At 39.7% G+C, this 16,000-nt stretch overlaps 2 protein-coding genes across 3 annotated transcripts in view; one reads left to right on the forward strand and one right to left on the reverse strand.

The window, feature by feature from the left end:
- The window catches only part of C2H5orf58 (chromosome 2 C5orf58 homolog), a 42,847-nt gene extending 41,675 nt beyond the window's left edge, over positions 1-1,172 (forward strand). Inside the window, exon 4 of one of the 2 annotated variants that reach the window (XM_008991125.5) lies at positions 903-1,172. In XM_008991125.5, the coding sequence (XP_008989373.3) occupies positions 903-1,054 (152 nt within the window). In that variant the 3' untranslated portion in view covers positions 1,055-1,172. The remainder of the gene's footprint in view (positions 1-902) is intronic. The other variant, XM_078364539.1, reaches the window with a different exon arrangement.
- A 1,811-nt stretch (positions 1,173-2,983) lies between these two features.
- LCP2 (lymphocyte cytosolic protein 2) overlaps positions 2,984-16,000 on the reverse strand; it is a 48,707-nt gene continuing 35,690 nt past the window's right edge. Inside the window, exons 15-21 of the mRNA XM_002744580.6 lie at positions 14,627-14,639; positions 13,787-13,916; positions 12,273-12,322; positions 7,959-8,053; positions 7,258-7,335; positions 5,570-5,725; positions 2,984-3,722 (exon numbers count right to left, since the gene is read on the reverse strand). Coding sequence (XP_002744626.1) covers positions 3,600-3,722; positions 5,570-5,725; positions 7,258-7,335; positions 7,959-8,053; positions 12,273-12,322; positions 13,787-13,916; positions 14,627-14,639 — 645 coding nt within the window. The 3' untranslated portion in view covers positions 2,984-3,599. The remainder of the gene's footprint in view (positions 3,723-5,569; positions 5,726-7,257; positions 7,336-7,958; positions 8,054-12,272; positions 12,323-13,786; positions 13,917-14,626; positions 14,640-16,000) is intronic.

The following is a 16,000-nucleotide window of genomic DNA, read 5'->3' on the forward strand; positions in this document are numbered from 1 at the left end:
AGCAATTAGTTCATACTGGAGCAAATCAGAAGGCTCCAGGAGAGGAGAGACGTTTAACAATAGAATAGCTAAAGCGTTGAATAAACCAAGAGGAAATTTACTCAACTGGAGGACATTTGGGATAAATTTCTGATAATGAAGCAATGAAAAAGCCCAATTATTAACTCTGGTGGGTTGTGTGCAGGAAGGAAAATGTCATACAGCAAGAGTCGGCTGTGAAGAATATTTGTACAATTAATATTTAAACATTAAATAATTGAGCTAAGCAAAAAATTTTCCCTAAGTATATTGTGAGAGAAGAGGGTGAGTGAAAGAGCTATATCTTAATCTTCTGTGTCAGAGGCAGGTAACACTGAAAATTGAAAAAAAAAAAAAATCAAATAAGCATGTCATTTAGAGATATGGAGGTAAACACCACTGCACCCCTTACACCAGTAAAAATTCTCAAAACAGACACACTGAAACTACCAAAGCAACAAAAACAAAGTGAGCTAAAAAATAATAATAAAATAAATTAAAAGTGGTTGCCTCTGGGAGATTGGAACTGCAATTTTTTGTAACATGCCTTAAACTTATCTGATTCTTGGGAATATATGCATGTATAACTTAGATAAAAATAAGTTAAAACCATGTAAGTCGAATTTGTATAAATCAAGTTACAGTTTAGTAATATTGCTGAGAAGTTGGGCTAAAGAGCCCCTTTTAGTAAACTTTTATGCCATGCTTATTTTGTAATACATAAATCTTATTTTAAATTAGAATGGGGCACACTTAAGCTGTGGTTTGATCACTAATCACTTGAAAAACTAAATTAGGAATTAGGAAGAAATAGCTACTTTAAGCAATAATAGTTTTTTTATGACATATGTGCTACAATATAACTTCTGTTTTGTTTTATACAGAGCTCTCCCAGTTATTGCTTTGTGACCTTACCCTACATTTTAATCATCCCATGAAGACTGAGAACTTAACAGAAGCAGAAAGAAACAACCTCCTCTTTGAAGAGGCTAAAATATCAGATGTATCCCTTGTTTCTAACAGTTTTTCTATCTGATTTCTTATTTGTTTGTTGTGAGTTTATTTTTGAATTAACAAATATTTGGGAGAATTGAGTTCACTAATGTGTATATATATAATTTAAAACAAAATAAAAATAATGTTGTAAACAAGCAGTTCATGTTCTTGAAGGCTGTTGTTTAATATTTCTAAGAATGGCTTAACTTACCTCACTGATTAAGAGCGTATGACATAGGAAATTGGCCATTGGTCACTGCTTATCCTTTCGCTTATGCTTGAATTTGGCTCAGGTTGAAAGAGAGCTGCTAAATTATAACCAATGGTATGAGTTTATATTAATCAGAACTCTCCTGTTAGTGAGTGCCAAGCACAACTCAACCAGCTGAAGCATTTACTGAGTCATGTGACTTGGAAGTCCATGTTTGGTACATTTCAGGGACCCCAATAATTCATCTATCCTTTTACTGTGTTTTTATGTGTTGGCCTCATTCTCTTCTATAGCAGACTGGTTCTTAACAGTTAATTGGTAAATGGGAGTAGTTGCAGGGCAGCAGACAGATCCAGGTGTATAGCATTGCCTTTTGGGGACCCCAGATAAAAGATCTTGTCTCAGGCTTCATGTGTAACATTCCAGAGAGTGACTCTGACTGACCCAGCTTTAGTAAGATATTTATCACTAAGCGGTGTTCTGAGCAACTCCCATTGATATATCTGGGGTCACTTACAAGAAAAGAGGCAAGGCCCAGCCAAAAGGAGTTGCCAGTGCTTGAAAGAGAATGCTAGTCATGAAAACATCAGCTTCCCAACGTGGACTTCAGTCATAGCCGTGGAATAGAACATCTTAATCCTAATTGCCCTTTCCACCAGGAGACTTAAAACGAGTGTTTGCTTTATAAACATGATTCACTACCAAATAGTTGCTTTGAAATCTATCAGGTCCTTCATTTTACATATTTTTGAACCCTAAGAATAGAATACAGTGAAGCAAGATAAGTGAGCTTACTCCATGCTAGAACCTATGGTGTATGCTATCCTGACTACCTTGCACCTAGCTCACTTGTTTAACACAGAAAAGCCACTAAGTAAATACTTGCTGAATAGCCTGTTCTATAGACATGTAAGTGAATGCAGGGTTTTCAACCTTAGAACTCCCAAGTTTTGGACCTAAACTGAGAACTTCTGGTTAAGGATGAGATTTTGGGAAACACAATTTTTATTATTACTTAAAAGTCTCTACATTCCATATACTCCTTATCTTAGCCTATCATCAGTTTTAAACTGGTGACTTCTTAGATTCCTTCTAATATTCTTTTTATTGGTTCATGAAGATGAAGATGCAAGATATTCTTTTCCATTCTGAAAACTTGTAGATTAAGCAGAAATGCCAAAAATTGTTGCTAATAAAAGTTGTTCAATAATAACCAAGGTCCCAAAGGGAAAAATTTGAAAAAACTGATTGTCACTGTTTGGCTGAATACTAGTTTTTAATCTGGCTGAATGCCTATACGTTTTGTTAAGTGAGATTTGTAAACTAAAGGAAAGAGCTGAATTACTTCAAAGCACTTATACAGCCTGTTTGGAAAGGATGAGGAGAAAGGGCTTTATGGCAGAGCTGTCAGGGGGATGATAAGAGATTGAACAGCCATACCGAATAGGAAAGTCTGAACAAATTTAAAGTTGCTCCCTTGTCTTCCCAGGAAGTCTTTGGTAAAATCTATATCCCTGGACAATGTTTTTGGGGTTGGGAGAAGGTGGGGGTGTGTGTGATGTTGGTGTGGGTGTGGGGATGTGAAGAAATGCCAACTTAACCCCAGATGTGTTAATTAAACCTAGAACCACAATCCACCAAAGTCTCATCCCTAAATTAAAAATGTTTTCTTTTGCTATTTGTAGTTTACATTTTTTAAGACAAAAATATAACAGTATGGACTAAAAGTCAATAAAGTTGTTTTAGGAAACCAAAAAGTTAAAGCAAAAGACTATTTTAATCTCAGAAGTTATCTCAACGTGCATTTATCTTTTCATAAAAAATTACATAAAAATTCCCCCAGGAAAAAATACCAAATAAGGAAGAATAAAATTGTATTTTTGAAGGCTCTTAAATTATTGCTGCTGAGAAAATGAGGTTTAGTCATTTTCAAATTACATGTATAGAACTAATGAATGCCTCTGACTGACAGAGGTTTGGCAACAAATCAGTTTTATGTGATGCCAATAACTATTACTGTTTCAGTGTTTTAAAACTTGCCCCAAATTGTTTCTGTAGCTGTGTAAACTACTGTATTTTGAAATGGATATTAAAAAAATTAACAACTTTTAAAAAGTGAATTATTACAGTGCATTACTAGACATGAAGTGTGAACATGACTCATGCACTTTACAAACATTGAAGAAGAATAAATAAATTATGGGAATTTGACAGTCTTCATTTCAAACACTGTTTTTAAAGGAAAGGATAATACCCCTGTGTTCATGGGGAAGGGTTAAACTCAGTCCTAAGTGTTTATCAGTTGACCAAAGCTGATTGATCTCATGTTGGCAACAGAGGCAGGAGGACGGTTCATTTGCTCAACTATAACTTGCTATGGGTATCCTGCAGCATGAGTTAATGTGCACTGGTATCTGGAACCTCGGTTTTTCCCATCAATGAGCAGAAGTGGCATTTTCCTGAAGTAGTCAATAATATCTGACACAGACAGAAAGTCCTGAAAGAGTCAAGATAGGGAGATGAGTCAGCATTGGAATGAAAAGCATGAACTTCACCCTGTTTTTTCATCTGCATAATATATCCTGCCTCTTCAAGTTATGAGGATTGTGGGAAAAATATGTAAAATGTGGCAAGTAGTTCAATGATTTCTGCTATAGAGCTTTCAAAAAAATTCCTCAAAACATCCAACAAACCATGGATAAAAGATAAAATAAGGGCTGGGCATGGTGACTCATGCCTGTAATACCAGCACTTTGGTAGGCCAAGGTGGATGGATCACCTGAGGTCAGGAGTTTGAGACTAGACTGACCAACACGGTAAAACCCTGTCTCTACTAAAAAATAAAAAAAAATCAGCTGAGTGTGGTGGCATGCACCTGTAATCCCAGCTGCTTGGGAGGCTGAGGCAGGAGAATTGCTTGAACCCAGGAGGTGGAGGTTGCTGTAAGCCAAGATGGCACCATTGTACTCCAGTCTGGGCGAGAAGAGGGAAACTCCATCTTGAAAAAAAAGATCAAATGTATATGTGTGTGTGTGTGTGTTACGTAATTTGAAATGCATATATTTTTAACTTTATATGGAGGGGTCATTTAAATAGTCATGATTACAGTATCCTTGCCGCAGGGTTGCTCTGTTTTTGGTCTTGGTTTTGGTTTCGGTTTCCGTATCTCTATTTCACCCCCAGTCATTAATATTGTTAAGAGGTATAAGGACTCAGGAGGTCAGACACAGTACACGGTGTCCAGAGGTAGGATCTGCAGCATAGCACAGGAGTTCCTTTGTGAATTCTCTGTTGTGTCCTCACTGCCACCTCCACACTCATAAGGGCTCAGCAGCCAAGTCTTTGCATCTATAGCCTGTATCACCCCAGCCTTGATTGCCAGACAGGGAAAAGCCTAATTCAACTTTCTGGATATGGGTCACAACTCACATAGGAACCCTAATGGGATAATGCACTTCCTTTAAGACTAATCTGCTAGGTGCCTCCCTCCATGACAGCTGCAATGAGTCCTCTGCACACCTGTGTGCTTCCACACTGGACCAAGATAAAGCTTGAAGGCAAATACCTCTGCTTCTACAGGGTCTGTGCAGCTCTATCCACTGCCAACCAGTGATTCAAACACTTGACCATAAGCATGCATTATTTTCTAGTCATTAACACTATCATAACAAAAGTATGTGAATCAGAAGTTATGGGTAAGCTGTTTCTCATTCTGGACATGTTTCATTCAGTTGGTCCTCCTCTTGGAACTTTGAACTTGGAGTTTCTTTGGGGCATTACCTTCAGTTGCAAAAAACTAGCCCCGAGGGTTTCTTTCTACCAGTTCTGATTACCACTCAAAAAGTGATTAGCATGAGAATCTAAACCTCAGCCTGAGAAGAATTTCTTTGGCAACCTGGTCATCTTCATGGGGCTAACCCTCCATTTTGTTAAGAAATGAGCCAAATTAATCACCACAGCAAGTATTCTGATTTTTCTCCTTTTCAAGTGGTGTCAACTTAAAATGCAGCCTACATTAAAATTATGTCACAGAGGTGAATAATAGCAGGAAATTGTCTTTGACATCTCTAAATAGATTTTTTAAAGTTAATATACGTTTTCCTGATTTTAAAAGTTATACATGTGATTATTTGGAATAAAAGACATACAGGAAGGAATCCTATGGCAGAAGTAACTATTGTAAACATTTTGGTTTATTTCTCTTCCAATAAATGAAGGACTTCACTAATGTTATTTAACTCTAAATTCGCCATACAGCCTGGAATCCCAAAGATTGCTCCATGAAAAGATGCAGAGAGGCATAAATGAAGATTTAGCAGAAATGTTGAAATTTGAAATCCTTACCTCTTTCCCTCGGAGTCCAGTTCCCAACAAGTAAACTTGACTTTCCTGTTGATAACGGATCTGGATGTTGTAAACTTTATCTTTGTACAACACCATGAGGACATATGGATTGGTTATTGTTTTTTTAGAGCTGTCTCTAACCAGAAAAGTGCCATCCTGAAAGGATAAATTCCTGTTATTATGGGAGCAGTGAAAGTCAATATTTTTGTTGCTTCTAAGAGTAGTAGACAAGCCTCTAGGGATCTGACAAACCTGTCAGTTGCAGTTTGCAGCTTCTTGACTGCAAAACCTGTCATTCAACGAACATTCGGTTCTCCAAACAGCTACAGATTCCATGTGTCACGAGTTTTTTTTTTTTGTTATCAAGAAAGGCAACAGAGATTGTAGCAGAGAAATTTCCAAGTCAATCTCGTTAAAGTCTCTTGATAAAAAAAGGAATCTTTTGTTCAATAATAAATAATGGGTGCTTGAGTGAATAAAAGGCCAGGAGAAATAACAAACTTTATTGGGTAACTCAAGATATATTTTCCTACTATTCCTAACCTTTCTTTTCCACATCCAAAGTCAGAAAACACCCAAATGCCATGAAATTCACCGTTTTTACAATCTTGTGGTCTCTAGGTAGTCTTTGCTTCAACAGACCCTTGACCAAAATTGAATGCAAATGTTCCTCTTTTCTTTTTTCTGATATTTGCTAAACTACTGTTTTGACTGTTCTGTACTTTAAATTTCCATTCAATAAATTATTACTACATAATATTAATACTATAAAAATCTAATATTAAAATAAAATTAATTAGTAAGGACTCCTTTAAACTACTCCCTTCTCATACCAAATCAGAATAGCTTTAAATAGCCACGAGTTGGCAATAACGGCTTTCCTCTGTTCCTTTTATTCCAAGTTAATTGAGCCTGTCAGAACATTTCTGCTAAACAAACACTTCTGGACCAGTGATTCAGTCTTGTCTTCAAATCAGAATGACCTGGGAAGTTTTGAAGACTCCCAGAGCTGACACAGAACTCCAGAATCATTAGAATCTCCAGGTGAGACCCAGGAATCAGGATTTTTCAAGAGCGCTCCAGGTGATTTAAATGTGCAACTACTACTGAGAACTGCTGTAGAGTTTAAATGTGAAAGATGAAGGATCTTTGCTTTCCCATTTCTGATCAATAAATTTAAGGTAAAGTTTCGGGACTGGCTAGGAGAAATATGCTTAACACCTTATGCTATTAAAAGGCTACCTAGAAATGTCTAAGACAAAGAGCAAAAAGTTGTTGCTGTTTCTTTAATATCGGTCCTGTCACATCAATGTGGATGGCACATCTGTGTTAGGAGGAAGCTAGAGCTGGTATAATGTTGAAGCTTTGGGGGAAAGAGAGTCTCCTTCTGACACCATTTAAGTCCCATGACAAGACAGACGCTTTTGTTAATAAAATCTCCTAAGATTCTGCCAACCAAATGACTGCCTTAACTTAGATTCTTCTGCCAGCTGAATGGTTCCTGAGCCCAGGAATTCCTGCTATGGTTGCTGTAGTTGTGAAGCTGGCAGTAATGGGTCTCCTAGGTATTACAGTCAGCAAAGCACCTAGAAGAATTCCCAGCCCGTAACTGTTACTCAGGACAAGTCAGTTCCCTTCTTCTGCCATGAATATGTATAACTATGTTAAAATAAACTATAGCACAATACCTGGTTTATCTTTCTAAGAGCAGCTTCTGCCTCTGGTCGGGTAATATAAGAAACGTACCACTCTTCATTTAATGAATTCTGAAAACGTAAATTTTTAGAAACGGAATAAATTTTACAGTTACATATGTAAGTGAAAAGAAAAGCCTCTGGGTAATCATTTCCATAAATCACCACCTCCATTCCAGGAGTTTGAAACATTTGTTTTCTTAATTTGCATAGAGAGTCATTTAGTTGGGGCTAAATAGAAGATGTTTTGTGTGAACTGCTTTTCATCATGACACTGGTTACAAAATACCTGTGAATAAGTGTTCCTTACAGTATGGAACCTCTAATCAGAAAAGATACAGATACAGTAATTTCTTCAGTTTAGCATAATAACCTGCTTGATTAAAAAAAAGAACTGGGTTAACGAGCAGTTAAGTGACTAATCAAGGTCATAAACTAGGAAACATAAAAAACAGGATTATTTTTCTCTCTGTTTATGCAAAACACACGTTTGTCATTGAAAGAGTCTGAACAAACACCAAGGAAAATGAATGTATTGTTCATCTGGATCTTCTCCTTTAAATTTTTTTCCAAAGAAATAAAATAAAAGTAAAGAAGAAGCTAAAAGTACAGAAGAACATTCAATGGGAGTTTCTAGTGATTCTTTTACCAGGGAAAAAGCAAACAAACAAAAGTAAAAACGTATGCTCTCTTACCTCTTCTTCCGCAGGGGAGGGGGGCCGAGGTTTATTTGGAAGTGGCAAGGGGAAGTTTCTGCCTTCGGCTCTGAGAGGTGGTCTGTTGCTAGGGCCTTGAAAAGTACAGAATTCTGAAGGTTAGTTTACTGTAACCTAACTTCAGTTTTACTGCTGTCAAAACACATTTTCCCTCAAAAAATATCCTTGGAATTGTTTCAATACTTAGCATTTTAAGAAACCAGGGCTTCAAAAATAATTTTCATCTGTTTGCAACCATGAAGGCTGCTCAGGCATTATTCTGTAATCATGCCGGTAAAACTTTGAGAAGAGAACCTCAATTTTGAGTGATTTTCTAAATGTGCATGTTACATAATATAGAGTGACTAGATCCTGTTATAAAATATTCACAATTGTTTTAATGAATGTGAACATCAAAATGAATCTTCAAAAGATAAATCCTTCATAGATTCCTATAATATCAGCATAGGCAGAATGGATTCTCAATAGCTGATGTAGAGACAAGGCAGTAATGAAGATAATTATGTTCTTAATGTTTCCTCAAAAAGAAATGTAAGGGATGCAAGAGAAGATGAAATTACCTTGAGAATATTGTTAGCTTTTAGGATCAAAGTTTGCTCCCTGCTGTTCTAGCTCAATAGGTAGAACTGTTCAACTCATGTAGAAGGCACTGGGCAGGTGGGATGGCTCATGCCTGTAATCTCAGCCCTTTGGGAGGCCAAGGCCGGGAGATCAGCTGAGGTTGGGAATTGGGATCACCTGACCAGCATGGTGAAATCCTGTCTCTACCAAAAATTCAAAATTAACTGGGCATGGTGGCAAATGCCTGTAATCCCAGCTACTCAGGAGGCTGAGGCAGGAGAATCGCTGGTACCCGAAAGGTGGAGGTTGCAATGAGTTGAGATTGTGCCACTGCACTCCAGCCTGGGCAACAGAGTGAGACTTCATCTCAAAAAAAAAAAATAATAATAATGATAAAAAAACGTCACTACAGATCAGGACGTTTTTGTTGGGCACTTATAAACTACCCAGCACTTGTGCCTCATCTTCTATAAAACCCTTTTTTTTCATGTACAGTTCCTTGAAACTTTAGGAGAATGTTTCTTAATCTCAGGTAAGGTTTAGTTGTGTTTATTGCAGTTGCCCATGCTGTTTTCTATGTGCCAGGCTGTAGTTAAAAACAAAAATTCTGTGAGTTGAATGTTCTCTTAATGATTCATCCATCATTCATTCATACCTTCACCAAATATTTATTCAGCACAACTCTGTCCAGATCTTGAGTAAGGTATTGTGTGTACTATTTTTTTTTCAAATCCTCACAGCAACACTACAAGGTAGGTATTGTCTTCATTTTGCATATGGGGAAATATAGGCTCAGAGGCTAAGCAAATCATATGCTATCAGTGGCAAACCCAAGACTTAAACCTGTGGTTACCAAATGTGACTGTGCATGAGTCAGAATCGCTGAGGGACTTTTGAGCACCTAGGGCCCAGAAATCTGCAGGTTAGCAAGTACCTCCAGTTATTCTACACCAGGGATTGTTACTATGTCTACCTTGTTATACCACTGAGGAAAGGAGAGTCACCTGGAAGGGCTAGAGTCTCCTGAGCCACATCACCCGGATTATTTGAGATGGTCCTTTCCTGTTTCTAAGTAGGTCTCCTGAGCTACATACCAGGATCATTTAAGATGATCCTTCCTTGTTTCTAAACAAGCTGGCCCTGAGATGCCAGTGCCTTCCTTACCCAAATTCCCAATGCCTAGGTGGGCCTTCCGCACCCCCATTTTTTTGCAGTCCAACACTTGCACTTTTACAATGCTTGTTGAATGAATGAAACCTAAAAATACAGGAGAGTAACAGAACCAAGGCCCATATCGCATGGCTGTTCTACAGTTGAGGAATGATTCTCTTTCTGCTTCTGCACCTGCAGGCCAGCATCATAGAGTCATAATTCACAACAGAGCAGCACATGCATGTTTTTATTGTGGTCACCTACCATCCTTAATATGGTAAATTTGATTCTCAGGGAAGTTGTGATAGAGTTTTGAACAATGCTCAACACAACCATTACCCTTCTGATGTTGGAGCAACCAACCAGTGGAGAAGACTGAGGACCAGGTGTCCTGGCAGTCTTAGGGGAAAAGAGGTCAATTTGAATTAAGCTAGTGTTCCAAAAATCATGAACGATTTGCATTAATAAGCCCTATCATGGACTCATAAAGCAGGAGATCTGTGGAACTTGATTTGAAAATCTTGCTGTGATGTGTCTGGAACTCAGATGGCTACAGAGGCAAGGAGGTAACACAAATGTGTGTTTGCAAAACACAGTGAGTTTGGGGGATTGTGAAAAATTAGAAGTTGGGTGGGAAACTGTGAAAACTGTGTGGTAAATGTGGACACCATAACCTCAAATGCTTAGAAGATGTTGAAAACTTAGTGGGTGCCCCTGGTGTCAGCAGTTGGATCTCACCCATCTACGGAATGATGTATTCAACTGAACACCTTAGATGTGCTATTTGAAAAAATGTTTATTCTCATACTACAATTCAAATGTATTAATATAGTTTTCTACTTAACACATTGGCATTTCTGCACACGAAACATGACTGTAAGAAAAGTGTTTTTTTGTTGTTCTTCACAGCATTTTAAAAAAATTTAAGTCAATGTTTAAAAATGGAATAATTCACTTTTCTTGAGAAAAAAAATTGGAAAATCTGGCAATGCTAAGCCAGTTTCCTGGAATGGTAAAGATCTACTTACCAGAGTTGGGTAACTTTCCACAGTCATTTGATGCTCAGTCACTCAACAAGGTTTTTATATATTTATTTATTTTGAGATGGAATCTCACTTTGTCACCCAGGCTAGAGTGCAGTGGTGCAATCTTGGCTCACTGCAATCTCCACCTCCCCGCTTCAAGCAATTCTCCTGCCTCAGCCTGCTGAGTAGCTGGGATTAAAGGCGTGTGCCACCACACCCAGCTAAGTTTTTTTGTGTTTTTAGTAGAGTCGGGATTTCACCATGTTGGTCAGCTGGTCTCAGACTCCTGACCTCCTGATCTGACTGCCTCAGCCTCCCAAAGTGCTGGGATTACAGGCGTGAGCCACCATGTCCAGCCTCAACAAGCATTTTAAAGTGCCTACCAAATGCCTGTCACTTGCAAGTCTTTAAGGATAAAACACACAAATCGGTCCTGACCTGAGGCCTTTCAAAGTGGTCCATGAACCAGGATTAACAGCACCATATGGAACGTGTTAGAAACTCAGGAACTAGGTCTCACCCGAGACCTCCTGAATTAGAATCTACATGTTAACACATTTGCCAGGTGATCTGTACGCTCGTTCAAGTCGCAGAACACTCTAAGCACACACTTATCATGGACACAGTATTATTAAAAATATGGACCCCTGCCGGGCGCGGTGGCTCACGCCTGTAATCCCAGCACTTTGAGAGGCCGAGGCGGGTGGATCACAAGGTCAAGAGATTGAGACATCCAGGTCAACATGGTGAAACCCCGTCTCTACTAAAAATACAAAAAAATAGCTGGGCATGGTGGCGTGTGCCTGTAATCCCAGCTACTCAGGAGGCTGAGGCAGGAGAATTGCCTGAGCCCAGGAGGCGGAGGTTGGTGAACCGAGATTGCCCATTGCACTCCAGCCTGGGTAACAAGAGCGAAACTCCGTCTAAAAAAAAAAAAAAATATGGGCCCCTGACTTCACTCCAGATGTACTGAATCAAAATCTTTGATTCTCTAAGAGATTCAGTTCTTAGTCTGTATTTTACACATGCTTCCCAACTCACAACAATGAACAGATTGATTATGGAAATATACAACTGCAGAGAAAGCCAAGCACGATTCTGAGATCTATAAGGAAACAGCAGCAGGAGGAATAGTTCTGCCTGGGAAGATTGGGGATGAGGGCTGGCTTCCTGGTGAAGTGTGTGTAGGTGTGTCCATGTGTGTATGTGTGTATGCATATGCATGTGTGCATGTACTACTGTGTATGTGTGTGCATGTGTATATGTGTGTAGTGTATATATGTGTATGTATGCATGTATGTGTACGTATATGTATATGCGTGTTTGGGCGTGTGTGTGTGTGTGTGTGTGTGTGTGTGTGTTGTGTTTTAGGTACTATCCTATCATTCCGACAGCACTTTGCACACTGCAGACACTGAATTAAATGTTGAATGAGGAAATCAGATGCTTTTAGGAAACAACAAAATCCTTATCAAAATCTTTTGAGACAGGTTAGGGATCCAGTCATAATGGCATGATGGCTGAAGCGGGTCACAAAAGCCCACAGAGTACAAACCTTGAGGGAAGTATGGCGGCAGGGACGCACTCTGTGGAAAACTGCTGATACTGAGGAGACAGAAAAAGATCGAGATTTAAGTTGGATTGGGGTGATGGGGCCAGAGAGGGGAACTGGGTTAGGGAAGCCAGACTGCAAATGCTTCTTGATTTGGTATCACTTCCCCTGCTGCCCCCTGAACCATGGGGGCTGGTCACAGGGTTGGAACTTCCCTATATCCCACTGTGGACCGTGCCAAAGTCTAAAAAGCTTTATAAAGCAGAAAAACAGCAGCATTCAACTGTGTACAGGGCACTTAAAAGTTACTTTAAAATTTGGCTGCTTGAGCTTTTTAAAATTTAAAAATTTTAAACTTGCATTCTTTGAGTTTGGAGAATACAGAAGTCCTCTGAGAAGGGGAAAGTATATTAATGGGTATGTCTTTTTGTGAGCAGTGAATCCCCAGGGCTTAGGGTCCCCAAGGAGACAGCAGGCCAGGTGAGAAAGGAGGAAGGGCTAGGTGGGCTCTGCAGCCGAAGGTAAAGCATTTGCAGGGCTGGGGTGGGGAGGCGGGCCCGGGCAGGGGGTGAGGGGCCCTGAAATGCTTTCTGTTCCCTCCACCCTGAGCAGCAATTCCCACACCCATTAGCCCAAACCTCCGGGGAAAGTCTGCTCTGCCCAGCAACCTTATGCTAGTGGGATTGTGTGAGAATGAAGGTTGGGGTTAGGGCTTAGCGTGGTGGAAAGTGACAGGAGAGTCAGCAGACAGGGCAGCAGAAGCCAGCAGGAAGAGTGAAAAGAGCAGCAGAAACTCAGGGCCAGAGGGTGCCAGGGCAAAGGAAACATTGTGAGCATCCTGCTAGGAGTTGGGGGGGCGTGGATGAGTCTTGTGGGTGGTTGAGTTTTCTACAATATTATGAGAGGGTCTTGGGCTCCTCTGCTTGAATGTTAAGGGACAAGGTGAGCCTACATGGCTGGAGGACTTGGGGGACACCACAGGCTGCCCGTGGACTTGCTTGGGGACAATGACTGGCCTTTCTCCTATTCATGCCTCTGACCCTGGACAGCCTCATACCAGCCCTGAGAAACACAGCTGCTACTGAGAAAACAGAAGTGCTTGGACAGAGACTGCAATGAATTCTTAGCATCTGCCAAGCATGAGGTGCATTTTCTCAGTCTTCCCAACCAAGATGCAGATGAACTTCAAGTATTTAAACTAACCTGGGTTTCTTAAATATGGTTGCTTGTTTGAACTCATAAAGTGAAAATATTTTTCATTTTCTACCAAAGGCCCATTCTATCTAGAGGGATCAAGGAGGAAGTCAATTTCTCACCCCTCTCACCTCAAGCAGAGACTCAGTGGACAGTGGTGGATTAACACATTGTTCTAAATGCTCAGCTTGGTTTTATGTCTTAAGACCCAAAATGTTCAGACCCTATTCATTTCCTTCTTCCTCAACACACCTGGCATTACTTTAGTACTGGATACACCTAGACATTATATTAAGCTAGAATTTAATGATAGAGCCACAAACCTTTCTGAGAATGCTCCAGACATGTGAGAGGATGGGAGAGAGTGTTTGGGGCTTGGCTTAGCAGATCTCGAAGGGAAAGTGTTGGAGCTCATAGGAAGTAGTGCTGGCTGGGGCAAAGGCCTCTGATGCACTGTGCAGAAGTAGAAAACAATGAATGAAATTGTCAGGCTCCAGTTGTCACTAAGGAACATTCCATAACTGTCCCCCCCCCCACGCCCAGTTGGAAACAGCTATCATAAAGAAGACACAAAAATCCAACAGGTCGGATGGAATTAGGAAGTGGTAAAGTGGAATCTTGTTCCCAAGGTGTTTCTACATGACTTAACCACCATAGAATCCACTTACAAAATGGTACAAATCTAGATAATACCCCAAAATACATTTATTTTGTTTTTCATTTTTTGAAATGTTAACTTGGCAGAAAATTGTCAGCTGGAAACCTTACAAATTTCAGAAATTATTTGCAAGTTTTGCTTTATGAAAGTCAAACTTTTATGCTATCTCATTCATTGGCAGTTACTGATTCTTTACCCATGTGTGTTGGAAGACTTAAATGTGAGAAATGTTTCTATCAAACCATGCATGCAATTTTACCATTTGTGATCTGATTAAGTAATCTGCATTGTTACACATGAATTTAGTGTTCTTTGGTAATCCAACCAAGTAATTCCATTTTATTATAGTTATGCAGCATGCCAATTGATGTAAGTGTCCTTAATACTAACTGAAGAGTTATGATTGATTCTATGGGGTTCCTGTACTAAACAATTCCATTGGAATCCCTGAGCAGGGAAATGAAAGAATGAGTTACAAGCTGTAAAAATGTGTTTCTGAACATACCATCATCTTCGTCCTGGGAAGGGGAAGAAAAAAGAAGATATTAAGCTATCACCAAAATACAATTCTTAAAAGAAAAACTGCATTTCCCAGTCAAATAAGGGTCTGTTTCTTTCTTGGCAGTTACGCATCCTCATAATCAATATACTGTGGAGAATAAGAGAACTCCTAGTGGTTTATGATTTCTTAATGCAAACAATCATCTAAGGGCATTCCAATCTGAGACTCTCCTCATATACTTAGCATGAAATAGATTCTGAGGTGTCTAAAAGGGCTCAAAGATATAATAATATTGACAATATCTACAATGTGTCCAAAAGATTCATACATAAGATTTTATTCAGTTCCCTTAGTGACCCTTCAAGAACATAACATCCTCATTTTACAGAAGCATGATGCTGAGGAAAGATTCTTAGCTTGCCAGGAGTTGCAGAGATGGATTCAACCCCAGATACATCTGACCAAAGCTCAGCCTTCTTTTTGGCTCTCTTTTGCACTTCTTAAGAGCAATAAGACCTTATTTATATGGTGGCTTACAAGGTTCACCTACAACCCTCACCATTTTTATCTTCAGAGCAACCTTGTTAGACAAGGGAAGGGCTATTTTCTCTTCTACTCGGATAAGAAATGAGCTTCAAAGAGACAAGATGATTTTTCCACCAACTGGTAAGGGCCAACTTGAACTTGCTTAGTTGGGCCAGATCTGCAGTGATGAAATAGCATCTTCCTCAGTGTTGTTATGAGGATTAAATTAGATACTACTTGTGCCTTGCTTATATTAGGTGCTCTTTAATAAAAGTTTGCCATCATTAATCCTACCACACGCTGAGATAAGGCAAAAAAGACCACAGTCAAAATCATTCATCCCATTGGCCAACTGGGAGTCCCAGCAAAGAGCTGCATAAATAAACACACATGGGCTCACAAACCCCCAGCCACAAAATCATTCTTCAACATTATTGCAACCATGTAACCTCTGGTTCCAGAAAATACAACTCCCTGAATCTCACGAGCACAGGTCAATCCTTCCAGAGACTGGGAACCTGGAATGTGACGTTATTCTGACTGTCCAGCCTTACCTCCACCTTGTCCCTATCTCTGCAGCCAAGTTGCTCATCTCACTGTCCAGTAGCCTCCATGGGCACTGGCATCTCTGTGCTCAGAATACTTCTGAGGGGAATGCCCCGGGCTTTCTTTAAGAATGACTCTATCCTGTGTCTTCCCTATCATTCAATGACCAGCATAAATCTCACCTCCTCTAGGAAGTCAACACTGGCTCCTTGGCCCACATGGGACCCTTACTTCCCTCAGCCCCACAGAGCATCCCATGATTGCATGCTGTCTAGCACATGGGGTTGTGGGTACACCTGCCTCCAT

Source organism: Callithrix jacchus, chromosome 2, assembly GCF_049354715.1.
Source record: "Callithrix jacchus isolate 240 chromosome 2, calJac240_pri, whole genome shotgun sequence".
In the NCBI taxonomy this organism is placed as follows: domain Eukaryota; kingdom Metazoa; phylum Chordata; class Mammalia; order Primates; family Cebidae; genus Callithrix; species Callithrix jacchus.